Source organism: Typopeltis vanoorti, chromosome 2 (assembly GCF_054136105.1).
Source record: "Typopeltis vanoorti isolate ZY-2024b chromosome 2, IOZ_Tvanoo_1.0, whole genome shotgun sequence".
NCBI classification, from domain to species: Eukaryota; Metazoa; Arthropoda; class Arachnida; order Uropygi; family Thelyphonidae; genus Typopeltis; species Typopeltis vanoorti.
In genome coordinates this window covers 7,292,063-7,305,275 of record NC_143550.1, presented here as the reverse complement: position 1 = coordinate 7,305,275, position 13,213 = coordinate 7,292,063, and the positions used below count along the sequence as shown (strand labels likewise).

The 13,213-nt window shown below is 34.9% G+C and overlaps 1 protein-coding gene across 1 annotated transcript in view; it reads left to right on the top strand.

The window, feature by feature from the left end:
- Positions 1-13,213, top strand: part of LOC150108802 (proteasome subunit beta type-2-like) — a 121,730-nt gene that overhangs the window by 75,947 nt on the left and 32,570 nt on the right. Inside the window, exon 3 of the mRNA XM_090403329.1 lies at positions 1,119-1,189. Within this exon, the coding sequence (XP_090259455.1) occupies positions 1,119-1,189 (71 nt within the window). The remainder of the gene's footprint in view (positions 1-1,118; positions 1,190-13,213) is intronic.

Here is a 13,213-nt window from a genome sequence, read left to right as displayed (position 1 = left end):
TACTTTATATACGTTGTTAATTCCGTAAACTAATCACCAGGAAGATATTCAAGCCATTTGCACTTTCCAGGTGACATACTTATCTTTATTTCAACTGTGCCCGAATTACTCATATCCAAGAACTCCAGATTGTAAGCAAAACAGCTGGCCTGAAGATGACCCAAGTTATGTTCAACAATCATGTCCAACCAGAAATAATCAAAATCAATAATGATGAAATTGAACAAGTAGCTCATTACATATACTTAGGACAAAGGATATCAATGGCACAAAATATCATGGATGAAATTAAAAGACATACGATGCTTGGGTGGATAGCATTTAGAAAATTACAGTCACTATTTAATAGCTAATTACTATTATGCATAAAAAGAAAAGTTTTTAATTAATGTATTCTTCCTGTATTGATATGGCTGTGAAACATATCCATGTTTCACAGCCATATACAAAGGAAATTCAAAAATTAAGAACACCACCATTTAGTATGGAAAGAAGTATGCATATTATCACAAGATTGGATCACAAAAGGAAACATGGATAAGAAATCAAATCAAAGTCTCTGATATTATAGGAAGAATGAAACATCTGAAGTGGAAATCTACTGGGCATATTGCTAGAAGACAAGATCAATAATGGACAAAAGACGCACTGAATTGGATGCTACAAGAGGAAAAACGACCATGATGCTGACCCAAATCATGGTGGATTGATGATATCATCAGATTTGCAGGGGTGACATGGGGAAGGAGAGCCATTGACAAGCAGCTTTGAAGTAGTCTTGGAAAGGCCGTCATCCAGCAGTGGGTTGAAAATATATCACCTTCATCAGCCATTGTGATATACTTTTGGAATAATGTCTGATGAATGTGATATACTTTTGGAATGATTCGAACTATTTTCAAGCTCTGTTTCATAATTTATTATGCTTTTCTTAGAACTTTGAAAACATTCTTTATATGAAATTATTACCTTTTTCCTCCTTTCTTTCAGTAAGCATTATTTCATTTATTAGTGCATGAAAGGGGTTATAGAATAAAGCTTTTAAGTCAATAACAAGGTAGTATTAGTCATGTGATCTCAGTGGAAATGCAGACAAAAATTAAAATTTTATTTTACAGGCTATGAACTCTCTCCCTCTGCTGCTGCCAATTTTACTCGTAGAAATCTTGCTGACTACCTTCGTAGCAGGGTAAGTTAATGTTGATATATACATGTGCAATGTTATATCAATTGTTTTATTCAGTCTAAGGTTACATTTGAAGATTTATCAATGCTTTTCAATGCAATATGTGCAATCCCAGAAGAATGAATGATAATCCCATTGCACATCCATGGTGCAAAGACTGATATGTCTAACTATTGACATATCGATGTTTCTGGAGTAATTCTGAAGATTTTAGAGAAGCTGGTAAGAACTTGCATACGGAAATAGGTTGACATACAAGCTATACCTTGAAGGAACGGCATGAGTATACTAAAGGGTTTACATGTCTGAGCAATTTGCCCTTATTTTATAATAATGTTATTGCTGATTTGGATAAAGGGAATGGATGCACTCTGATGCTGTTGTACTTGAAGATGGTTGATAGGATATCACATGAAAGGCTGTTGCATAAATTGGAGAATATGGGATTGGACTATAAGCTATTGGCTTGGCTGGGTGGGTGGATGATGGTTAGGTATGAGAAAGTGGTATATAGGATTGTGAATCTATGAGATTTAAGGTTACTGTGCTCAGTTACCTTAAATAGTTACCTTAACCAGGGATCAGTTCTTGGACTTATTTTTTGTGGCTCCCACCCACAAAAGGATATTTGTAAACCTATAGTACATTTGTACTGTGAATGGGCTAAGTATTTTTTTTTTTATATATTATTATCAATTATATATATAATTTTTGTATTTTTTGAAATTTTTTACGTAGTCCCTGCTCTAGACAGCAAATGTGGAACCTTTTTAAGCTACTTCAGGCCTCCAATAAGTAGATGATACAATGATTTATATATATATATATATGATCCATACAAGGAATGCCACAAGACATGTAGCACATTAGTGGCAAGAGGAATCTGGTCACATTTTGCTTGAATAGCTGAGAGTTGTAATATCTTTAGGGAAGGCAGAGTTGGGGAGACTGTTCCAAAGTACAGAAGTTGACGGAATGAAAGAGGAGGCAATGAAGTTGGTTCGGTCGACTGTAAAAGAGTGTTGGTTAGCAGTGGCTCTTGTTTTAATGATTTTGGAGGGGAATGAAGGAATAATAGTGGCTGATTCAGCAGAGCACTGTCCATTAAAGTATCTGTAGAAGAGGCAGAAACTGAACGTCTGTGAGAGTGGGATCATTAATTAGTTGGATTGCCCTCTTCTGGATAGAATCTAGCAATCTTAGAGCGGATTTTGATGCACCACCCCAAATATTGGAATAATGTTCCATGGCTGGGCAGATTTGGGCTTTTTATTGAGTTAGCAGCTGTGAAGGTATGAAGTAGTATCTAGTGCAAAAAAGTACACTAAGTTTTTTGGTGGCTGCATTAGCTAAAGTTGAATTGTGGTTGTGCTGAGAAATTTTGGAGGTGCAGATTAGTCTGAGTAGAGAAATAAAATCTTGAGAATAAGCCTTTTTAAAAGGTTTATTCTTTTAAATATTCAGATCTTTGAGCTATACATGCTTCACTTAAAGTACTTTAAAAAATAATATTAATTGTTTGCAAGAAAGTACAAGTCATTAAAAGATAATTAAGATTCAGTTGTCTCTAACCCCAATAACCATGGGTTTGACTCCCACAAGAAAAAAGGTGTGTGTGGGGGGGTAAATGAACCTGAAGTTTTCAGTTGCATAATATTATCAAAAATTTTTAGCATTGATAGTAAATGGGTAGAATGATCAATAATCTTTCATTCTGTTTTTACGTGTGCTACAGCATCATCAAATTAAGAAGAAAAAAATATATATAAACCCTGAAATGTGGTTTTAAGTAAAAGAGAAAGAGAGAGGTTTTCACCTCTCTCTTTCTCTTTTACTTAAGTGTTTTTCATAACGAAATCATGATAATTATTAGTCTCAGTAGCAATGTTTTTTTGTAAGTTCATTGCCAAATAAAAGCTTGAGATAATCACTCAATTGACTCTTTGATGACGCTGCAACAAAAAAAAAAAATTGATTATATACCCAAATCCAATATGAAACAATTATATCAAGCTTTTTTCTTTGTTTAAAAAAACTCAAAACAACATACCTGTAATTAATTTAGATTATTAGTTCACTTGGTGTGTGTGTGTGTGTGTGTGTGTGTGTGTGTGTGTGTGTGTGTGTGTGTGTGTGTGTGTGTGTATTACTGTCATTGTTGTTTATTTGAGTTGGGAAGTTTAAAACATGCTAGATTGATCAGCAAAGAAATGTTTGAAAGTCCCTTCTTTAAGTTCACTAGTTCCTTTTCAGATTATTGCAGTGCTTAGATTGAATCATCCTTTTCAGGAAGTTGTGCTGTTTAAATAATTGTTTCTAATATAGGATTTGAGTTTTAAATTGATATTAATGATTTAGTTAGCTAATAATTAATTTTTAATTTTTATATATTACTGTTTATGAATATAAGTTAGATTGAGTATGTTTGGATTCTTTGCATAGGACTATAACAATAGTAAGAGGATATGCTTTCTGCTCTCTTCCACTTTGTCACTTAATATTACACTGCTGTTTATTAGTTAGTTAGTAGATAGTTACAGATAAATTTTACAATTTGTGCAAAGAACAAAAGAAACATTCCTGCAGGTAATATTTATTTTTTAAAGAAACAAAAATGAACTACGAGTGATTGACTGTTAAGCAATGATCTACTCTGCTAAAACTTAAGTTAAATAGTATATATGTAGTGTGTGTGTGTGTGTGTGTGTTCATTTGTATGGATCAAAGTTTGAACTGTTTGATATGTGAATTCAGTTTAAGGATATTCTTTTTGAGCATAATCATGAACAATGTTAGATGTGTTGCAGTGATATTAATGTGCACAAATGATAAAATATTTACTCCAAGAGAAAAGCAGTTCTAAACAATATAGTTATATGGTATAAATGGGACATATCAAGCAATACTTAGTTATGTGAGTTATAAAAGGTTCATATTAAGTTTTTTAACAATTTAATTCATAATAAGGACCAATAATAAGAAAATATATTCATTTACTTGTTGATATTTAGCTGGTTTTATACCCAGTATTCTCAAGAGCAAAGTTTATCTCAGTATGCAGACAGCAACAATTAGTTATTATCATCAGAGACATCCAGGGAGTCAAGGACTCATGAAGAAAGGCTGTGTATCATTCACTACTTCAACAGGCAGACTGTCCCACTCACTCATGGTTCTGTGAGAGAAAAATCTAGTTCTTATCAGTTTTTTAACTGCACACAAGCTTAACTTCCATGGATGTCCCCTTTTCCTCTCTCCACCAATCACACAATGAAAAATTCAACTGATATATTATAACACCCTTTCAGAACTTTATAAACTTCTATCATCCTCTCTCTCCTGCAGTCTCAGGAACATTCTCTCAGTTTATCCTCATTATCTATATTTTTTCTTCTTCTTCTTTGTCTATGATCTCTTATGCTTTTAAACGTCGAGATTTTGCCAAAGAGATTTCCATGCAGTCCTGTCTGAGGTTTGTTGTTTTGCTTCTTTCCAGTTAATTCCCTTCTTTTCCAGATTTTCTTTAATTTCCTTTTGCCAACCTTTCCTGGGTCTGCCTATGTTTCTTTTTCCTATTTTCTGGCTTTCGTATACAGTTTTTGCTATTCTTCCTTCTACTATTCGATTAAGATGTCCTAACCATCTCATTTGGGCTTGTGTTATGAATTGATTCAGAGGTGCAACTTAAAGGCTGTCTCTTATGGTTTGATTTCTTATTTGGTCTAGTCTTGTTTTTTGTGCCACTTTCCTGAGATATTTCAATTGTTTGTAGTTTATTTTTGTTTCCTGTTGTTAAACACCAAGACTCACAACTGTATGTTAATGCTGATAGAAACACTGAATGGTACACTGCCATTTTGGTATTCTGGGTGACTTCTTTCTTATCTAGGAGTGGGCCTTTCATTGCATAGAATAGCTTTGTTCCCCCCCCCCCCCTCTTATCATGTTGTTAATTTCTGTGTCTAGTCTACCATCTTCTTGTATATATGATCCCAAGTATTTAAAGGAGTGGACTTGTTCCAGTTGATGATTCTCTATTTTTAGTATGTGTTTTTGTTAGTTTCTAGATATGATCATTGTTTTATTTATTCTTAATACCAAATGTTGATATTGTACTGGATCTTCAGCTGTATTTGCTAGAAAATCACTATATCATCTGCAAAAGCCATGTGTGAAATCCTCGTTTCTTTCAGTTTCCTGTATCCTAGGTGGAACTTTTTTGTTTTTGTTTGGCATGCCTTTAAAATTTCATCCATTACTATGATGACGAGAAGAGGGCTCCTACATTTGTTTCAAATTCTTTTGATCTATTATTACAGGTTCTTACATAATTTCTGTTACTTCTGTGCTACTATTAAGTTATCTTGTATCTTGTTTTTCTTTAATGTTTACCATATTAAGTGTCTGGGAACTCGGTCAAAGGCCTTTTCAAAATCTACAAAACATGAATGTAGTTCTTTTCCATATTCCAATGTTTTCTCTGATATTTGTTTAAGACTGAAGATAAGATCCTGTGTGCTTCTATTTTTTCGAAAGCCATATTACATTTCATCCAGTGTATCCTCTATTTGATTCCTAAGCCTCGCTTCTAAAATACGGGCATATAATTTTCCTGGAATGCTTAAAAGCGAAATTCTTCTATGGTTTTCACATTTGCAGTTGTCCCCTTTCTTAAATATAGGGATTATTATAGCTACTTCCCAGTCTTTGGGAATAATTTTCTTTTTCCATACAACATTGAATAGGTGTAAAAGAAATTGTATGGCTTTCATTCCTAAATTTTTTACCATTTCTGGTGTTATTTGGTTATGGTCTGCTGATTTGCCCAGTTTTATTTTATTTATTGCTGCTAACAGTTCATTTGCATGAATTTCTTCACTCTGATCTTCTATTTTGCTTGTGTGTCTTGCTCTTAGGGTTCTATTTTTTCCATGTCCTGCATCTTCCAATAATTCTTGAAAGTACTGTTCCCATCTTTCCATGATGTCTTCAGAATTTGTGGGTAACTTTCCATCCTTATTTTTGATAAACTTTATGGGACATTCTTTCTCTGACCTCATTCTTCTTAAAACATTATAGAAGAGTTTTTGGTTTCCTTTAAAATTTTGTTCTAAAGTATGTCCGAAGTCTTCCCAGCATTTTCTTTTCTCCTCTTTCACTAAGGTTTTAACTTTATTTCTTTGGTTGTTGTATAGTTCTCTATCAACCTGCAGCTTGAATGTTATATATCTCTTCCATAATTGCTTTTTCTTTTTAATTTCTTCTTTTAGTTCTTCAGTCCACCAGGGTGTTTTATGTTTCTTCTGTTTATTATTTAATGATACACCACAAATTTCTTTGCTTGTTTCTAGAAGAAGTGTTTTGAACCTGTACCATAGGTTTTCTACATCTTTGTCTTCATATATCTCTTTTTCTACTTCTTTCATCTTCTATTTTACTTTTATACTCAATGGCTGTTTCTTTCTTTAGTTTGTAGTTCTTTATCTTAACATTTATTTCCTTGCTACTTTTTCTACATTTTTCAACTTTTATTTTATGGATTGTTTCCAATACTAATAAGTAGTGGTCACCCTATTTCAGGACCTCTATAGACTCTTGCATTTTTTGTATACTTCCAGTACGATCTGCTTATGATGGCATAGTCGATTATAGGTTTTTCCTTTCTACTGGGCTCTTCCCTGGTAAACTTATGGATTTCTTTATGCTTGAACATAGTATTCGCTATTACTAAATTATTTGTAAGGCAAAGATTTGTTATTCCGGGTTATTTCTCCTTGTGATCCCAACACTTGTTTTGTTTCCTGATCTACTTGATTCCCTACCTGGCCATTAAGGTCTCCTAGTGGTATGATATGCCCTTGAACTTCTTCAATTGTTTTTTGTAAGAGTTCGAAGAATTCATTTCTTTATTAGCATTATCGTTTGGGCCATATGCAACAATTACAGTGAATACTTGGTTGTCTGATTTAAAATCTATAATGATTGTCAACAACCTTTCGTTTATTAGTTGCCATTTAGTAATATATATTTTTTGAGATCTGGTTTAATTATGCAAGCTACCCCTTATTTTCCCCATTCTCTTGGATTTATCCCTGAATTGAAAAGTATATACCCATCTTTCATTTTCTGGCAACCTTGACCTTTCTTTTTTGTTTCTGTGACTGCTAGCAGATCCAATCTTGATTTCTTAATTCATCTATTAATTCGTTTTCTTTTCCATGTAGACTTTTAACGTTCCATGTTCCGTATCTCATGTACCTTTTCCTCGCTTTGTCGTTAACCATTAAGGCAGTTCGGCTATCTCTTTGTTATTTCTTTTAATGGGTGAAATTTTAAGGTGTGCAGGGGATTAGCCTTCCGCACCCGAGTCTGGTGGTGGGGCTGCCACCTTCGAGGCCCCCAGACCAGCCTATGAGGGGAAGTGCTATCCTGTTGGTCCGCGGAAGGTATTTTATTTCCCTCCTACCCTTCATAGTAAACTATGACGAGCATTCCCCGATCTGCCACCAGGGGACATGCCCGTTGGGGGTTACAGGTGTCCCTACACAGGATTTATATTTTACAAACCCAATATTATATTTGTAGCTGTTCTTTGCAGCCTTTCCATGGATTCTTTATCCCAAGAGCAAAGCTAATAATAATAAGTACTTGCTGGATTTCAGTTTAGCACATCGACTAGTATTACTAATACTATTTCAACATAAAAACATGCACAAATTCAAATGGAGAGAAGATGAAAGAAATAAGAAGTCTCATTGACTATGTTATTATTGATTACCATTTAGTTTTGAGCAGGATACTGTTGAATTTCATATCAAAATGAAAAGTGTGTAGAAAGTTTTTAAATGAATCAAAGTTGAGTGAGCAGCTTTCAGAGATGAAATGTATATTCAAATATACAAACATTATTCAAGAAAAAATGAAAGTTTGAAAACAAGAACCAAACCTTGTAGATGCAGTGGCAAATCCTAAAGAAAATGTCTGCAAGAATAGAGAAAGAGATGGACTCAGGAAGTTAAAGAGGCAGTCAAGGAAAAGAAAAAACTATGTCAAAAGTTCCTTGCAAGTAAGTCAGTTAGTGCTCTGAGAGTATACAGAAAGAAATGTAAGCGAGCAAAGCACTGTGTAAAACTACTTAAAAGTCATGGGAAGACTGGTACGAATATAGAAAGTAAATATCAGGAATGTGGAAAAAGATTCTGGAGACTGTTAAAGAAGCTTAGAAATGGAGGAAAGAGTACTGTAAAAGGAATCAGAGATAATAAAGGTGACATGAAAACTGATGATAAAGATATTCTAAGTAAGTAACTACTTCGAAAGATTGCTAAATAAAGCAAGAAGTGTTAATATGGTGGTAGAAAACGCCATGAAAATCCTGAAATATGGAAAGGCAACTGCTGTAGATCAGAAATGCTCAACTGTGGAAGCATAAGAGTTTTACATTTCTAGAAGAACTAGTCAGAGGGTCAAATCCTGGATGATTGATGTATATCATAGTAACATAAAAAAATATATAAAAATTCATTGGTATTCTCATCATATTCATTATTATTTCTCTTTTTTATATAAAAAAATAGAGAAATAACAATGAATGCGAGAATTAAAGAAGAATTCCTCTATTGAGTGTTCCTGATAAGATTTATGCAAGTATGCTCAAGAAACAGTTGAGAAAAATTGTGGAAAGGAAGCTTAGAGTAGAGCACACTGTGAATATCACAAGAATCTGTATATAAGTTTCGTAAATTGGGAAAAGATGTGTGACAAGTTGCCAAGAGAAAAACAATTCAAAACAAAACAATTATACAGTATAAATGAGGCATTATATCAAGGACTACTTAGTCTATATCTGAGTTGTGAGCAGTTAGAATTGAAGGAGGTATAGAAAGATAGTTTGAAGTTAAATTAGGTGTGAGACAAGGATGCGCATTATCTCCACTGTTATTCAACATCTATATAGATCCATCTATATGGATCACATTATGAAGGAAAGTGGTATCGAGCCTGATATCAAAATTGGAGATGTTAAGCTCAGCCCCTTACTTTATGCAGATGATGTTATACTTCTAAATAAATCCAGTTCAAGTCTGCAGGATTCCCTTACTAAATTGAATAACTACTGTTATAAATTTGATATGAAAATTAGCAATCAAAAGACAAAGACAATGAAATTATTCATAAATATTGAAAACATCAACTGCATCCTAAACGGAGCATGTAAAGAACAAATAAAACATTTCTGCTATTTAGGCACAATTTTTAGCAGAGATGGCAAATTATATATAGAAATGGACAAAAGAATGAGCAAAGCTGGTATGGTACGCAGTCAACTGAATAAATTTATCTGGAATAGGAGAGAAATTAGTCAAAACTAAACTAGCCATATACAAGACAGTAAACAATGCAAAACTTATGACTGAGAGCTGGGTTCGAAATGAGGATGTTAGGAAAGAGCTTGTCTTATTAGCACAGCTAATCTCACGTGGTATGGTCACCTAAATGGAATGGGAAAGGTTAGCAGAACAAGTGTTCTCTGTCAGGTTGGCCGGAAAGGGACCTAGAGGAAGACCAACATCTAGATGGATCGATACAGTAAAAATAGGAAAAAAAAGTGCATTAGAAGATAGAAATATACAATCTGATAATATTGGAGCCTTGACATATAACAGATTAATTTGGAGAAAAATTGTTGAAGGAAGTTAGTACTGATGTAACTCTTTCTTGTAATACTTGTAATGATATCCTGTGCATTTAGGAATTTGATGATGGTTGTATTTGTAGTTTTTGCTATGGAACTTTGAACTTCATATTCGTATTCATAACTCCAAGTCCCTAAACTCATCAGTTTCTCCAAACATACTTCCAACAATTATACCTCATGTTATTTCATCATGCCAAAGTGCATAACTTTGACTTCTTCTTCTTCAACCTTCTGGTTCTGTTCACTGCTGGACGAAGGTCTCCCCGATGATTTTCCAGATCACTCGGTTTTCTGCTTCTCCCATCCATCTCACTCCTGCAATTTGTTCCAGTTCATCTCTCCACCTTCTTCTTGGTCTTCCTCTTTGTCTTGCCTCATCCATTGGTCTCCACTCTGTTGTTTTTCTAGTCCATCTTGTCACTGCATCTGGCAATATGGCCAGCCCATCTCCACTTAGCCTGTTTAATGTATTTTACAATATCCATGACACCTGTTTGAGATCTTATCCAGATATTTGTCTTCATATCTCTTAATGTTATTTTTAGCATACTTCTTTCCATGCGATGTTGTGTTGTTTTCAGCTTTTTGTTTAGGGCTTCTGTTAAAGTCCATGTTTCTCCTCCATATGTTAGGACAGGAAGTATGCACTGGTTGAAAGCTTTCTTTTTTAGACTCATAGGGATGTCACTTCTGAATAAATCTCTCATTTTCCCATAAGCCATCCATCCAAGGTGAATTCTTTGTTCAATCTCTTTTCTTTGGCACTCCTCAAAGGATAACAATTGGCCCAAATATACATATGAAGTAACTTTGACTTACTAACATTGAATTGACACCCAATTATCATTTTCCCACAGTTCCAGCCAATAGCATCCCTAATTAACCTCCCTCTCTCTCTTTGCGTCATCAGCAAACAATTGAACAACAGTGGTCCAAGGACTGATTCCTGAGAATACCACTGGTCACCTTAAATTTCGCAGATTCACGCCCTTATAGCACTTTTTTGATACCTATCTGTCAATCACCTAATCATTCAAGTCAATATCCGGTCAGCTTATATTCTAGTTGCATATTCATCTGTTTATGGAAGTCTTTCATGTGGTATCCTGTCAAATGCCTTAGCAAATTCGATAAGTAATCATAATAACCATTCCATTTATCCAGCTTATCTGTAACATTAGCACTGAATGAGAACAAATTGCTCAGACATGACCTCACTTTAGTAAACTCGTGCCATTCCTTGCAAAGTTTTGGCATGTTTTTTCTGTTTGCAAGTTCTTACCAGCTTCTCAAATTGTTATAACCAATCCAGAGTAAGATAGATTGATAGTTAGACACATCAGTTTTTACATTACTCTTGTACCCATATCATACAATTTTTTATTCTTGAGAACAGAGTACACATAGACACAGTAGGGATAAACGAAACATCAAAATACAAATACATAAGTAAAAAAAAACCTATAGCCAGATATTTCAATCTGAAATTAACAGATTATCATTGGTAGGCAGGCTGGTAATGTTTTATTATTATTATTGTTCCGGGCAACTCCAAGGAGTCGACAGACTCATTGAGGGAGGCCCTAACATCATGTCATGAACAACTATTCGACATTCACAGAGTATCTATCATACCTTGCCGGTCGTAGCACCCACAACAGACTGGAAGCTTATTCCACTCATTCACTACTCTCCAAGTAAAAAATCTAGCTCTAACACCCTTGTCAACCATGCTCTTGCCCAGCTTCCATTCATGGCCCCTAGTCCTCCCACCACCAGTCATATTTTCAAAAATATCTTCTGGATCAATCTTATAGAAACCCTTCAGTAATTTGAATGTCTCAATCATATCACCCCTCCTTCGCCTATCGACCAATTTCTGCAACCCACAAATCTTCAACCTATTCTCATAAGGTTCATTCCACAGACCTGCTATCATCTTGGTCACTCGTCTCTGGATCCTCTCCACTTCCTCTCCATCACGAAGAAACCCTGGTGCCCATAACTGGGCACAGTAGTCGAGATGGGGTCTTATCAAGGCTCGATACAGAGGAACAACAACTTGTTCGTCTCTGCATGTTATTTAAAATTCAGAAAAATGCCATGTGATGGCATAAAGAACAACTCAAAGTGGACAAGATGTGATTTATATTAAAAAAAAAAATCGGAAAAAATTGTGTGTGTGTGTGTGTGTGTGTGTACAGTGGTGCCTTGGTTAACAATGGCCTCAGATAACGAACGATGTACTTGGTTAACGCCGAGTGGCTGTAAGAAACAAATCTCTTGGTTAACGACTCTCGATTATGTGAACCTCTATCCGATCTAAAAAACCGGAATTTTCCGATTGCAATTAGCTATGCGCGGGAAGACATTGTCGAATAGAGAACAGCCACGCGGCATAGCTATGAAGCTCAGATATGTTTGACCCATCGTAGCCAGCTGTTTACGTTTTCCGTTTATTGTTTCTTTTCTTGTAGTGTACTGTGCTTTATTTTAAAATTTGTGGTTCTAAATGCGTTTTATGATGAAAATGAGTATTTAAGCATTTATTTTTTATGTGTTGGTTCATATAGACAATAAATCGGAGGGTGCGTGTCACTGTTCGTTCGCCATTAAAAGGCAAAATCAAATCTCATCTGTATAATAATCGATACTACATCTCAAAATGCAATCTGTCAGAAAGCTAAACAGATTTATCAAGATTTGAAAAAGAAGACTTTGGGATCAAGTTCTGAAGTAGATGATTTCAAAGGTAGCAGAGGTTGGTTTGACAACTTTAAAAAAAGAACAGGAATTCATAGTGTGGTCAGACATGGAGAGGCAGCTAGTGCTGACAAAGCAGCAGCAGATAAATTTGTCAATAGCTTTACAAGAATTATAGAAGAAGGAGAATACCTACCTTAACAAGTCTTCAATTGTGATGAGACTGGGTTATTTTGGAAGAAAATGCCCAACAGGACATTTATCACAAAAGAAGAAAAAACACTTCCTGGGCATAAACCAATGAATGATAGGTTAACATTGCTTTTAGCAGCAAATGCAAGTGGAGACTGCATGGTAAAACCAATGTTAATCTACCACTCAGAGAATCCCCGAGCATTCAAAAAGTTCAGTGTCTCTAAATCCAATCTTGGTGTTTTGTGGAAGTCTAATAGCAAAGCCTGGGTCACAAGAATAGAGTTTAGAGACTGGATTCGCGAAGTGTTTGGACCAACTGAAAAAAGCCTATCTTGAGCAAAACAATCTGCCTCTAAAAGCCATTTCAACCTTGGATAACACACCTGGCCATCCAACGGGCTTACAAGAAGAGCTACCAGAGGAATTAGATT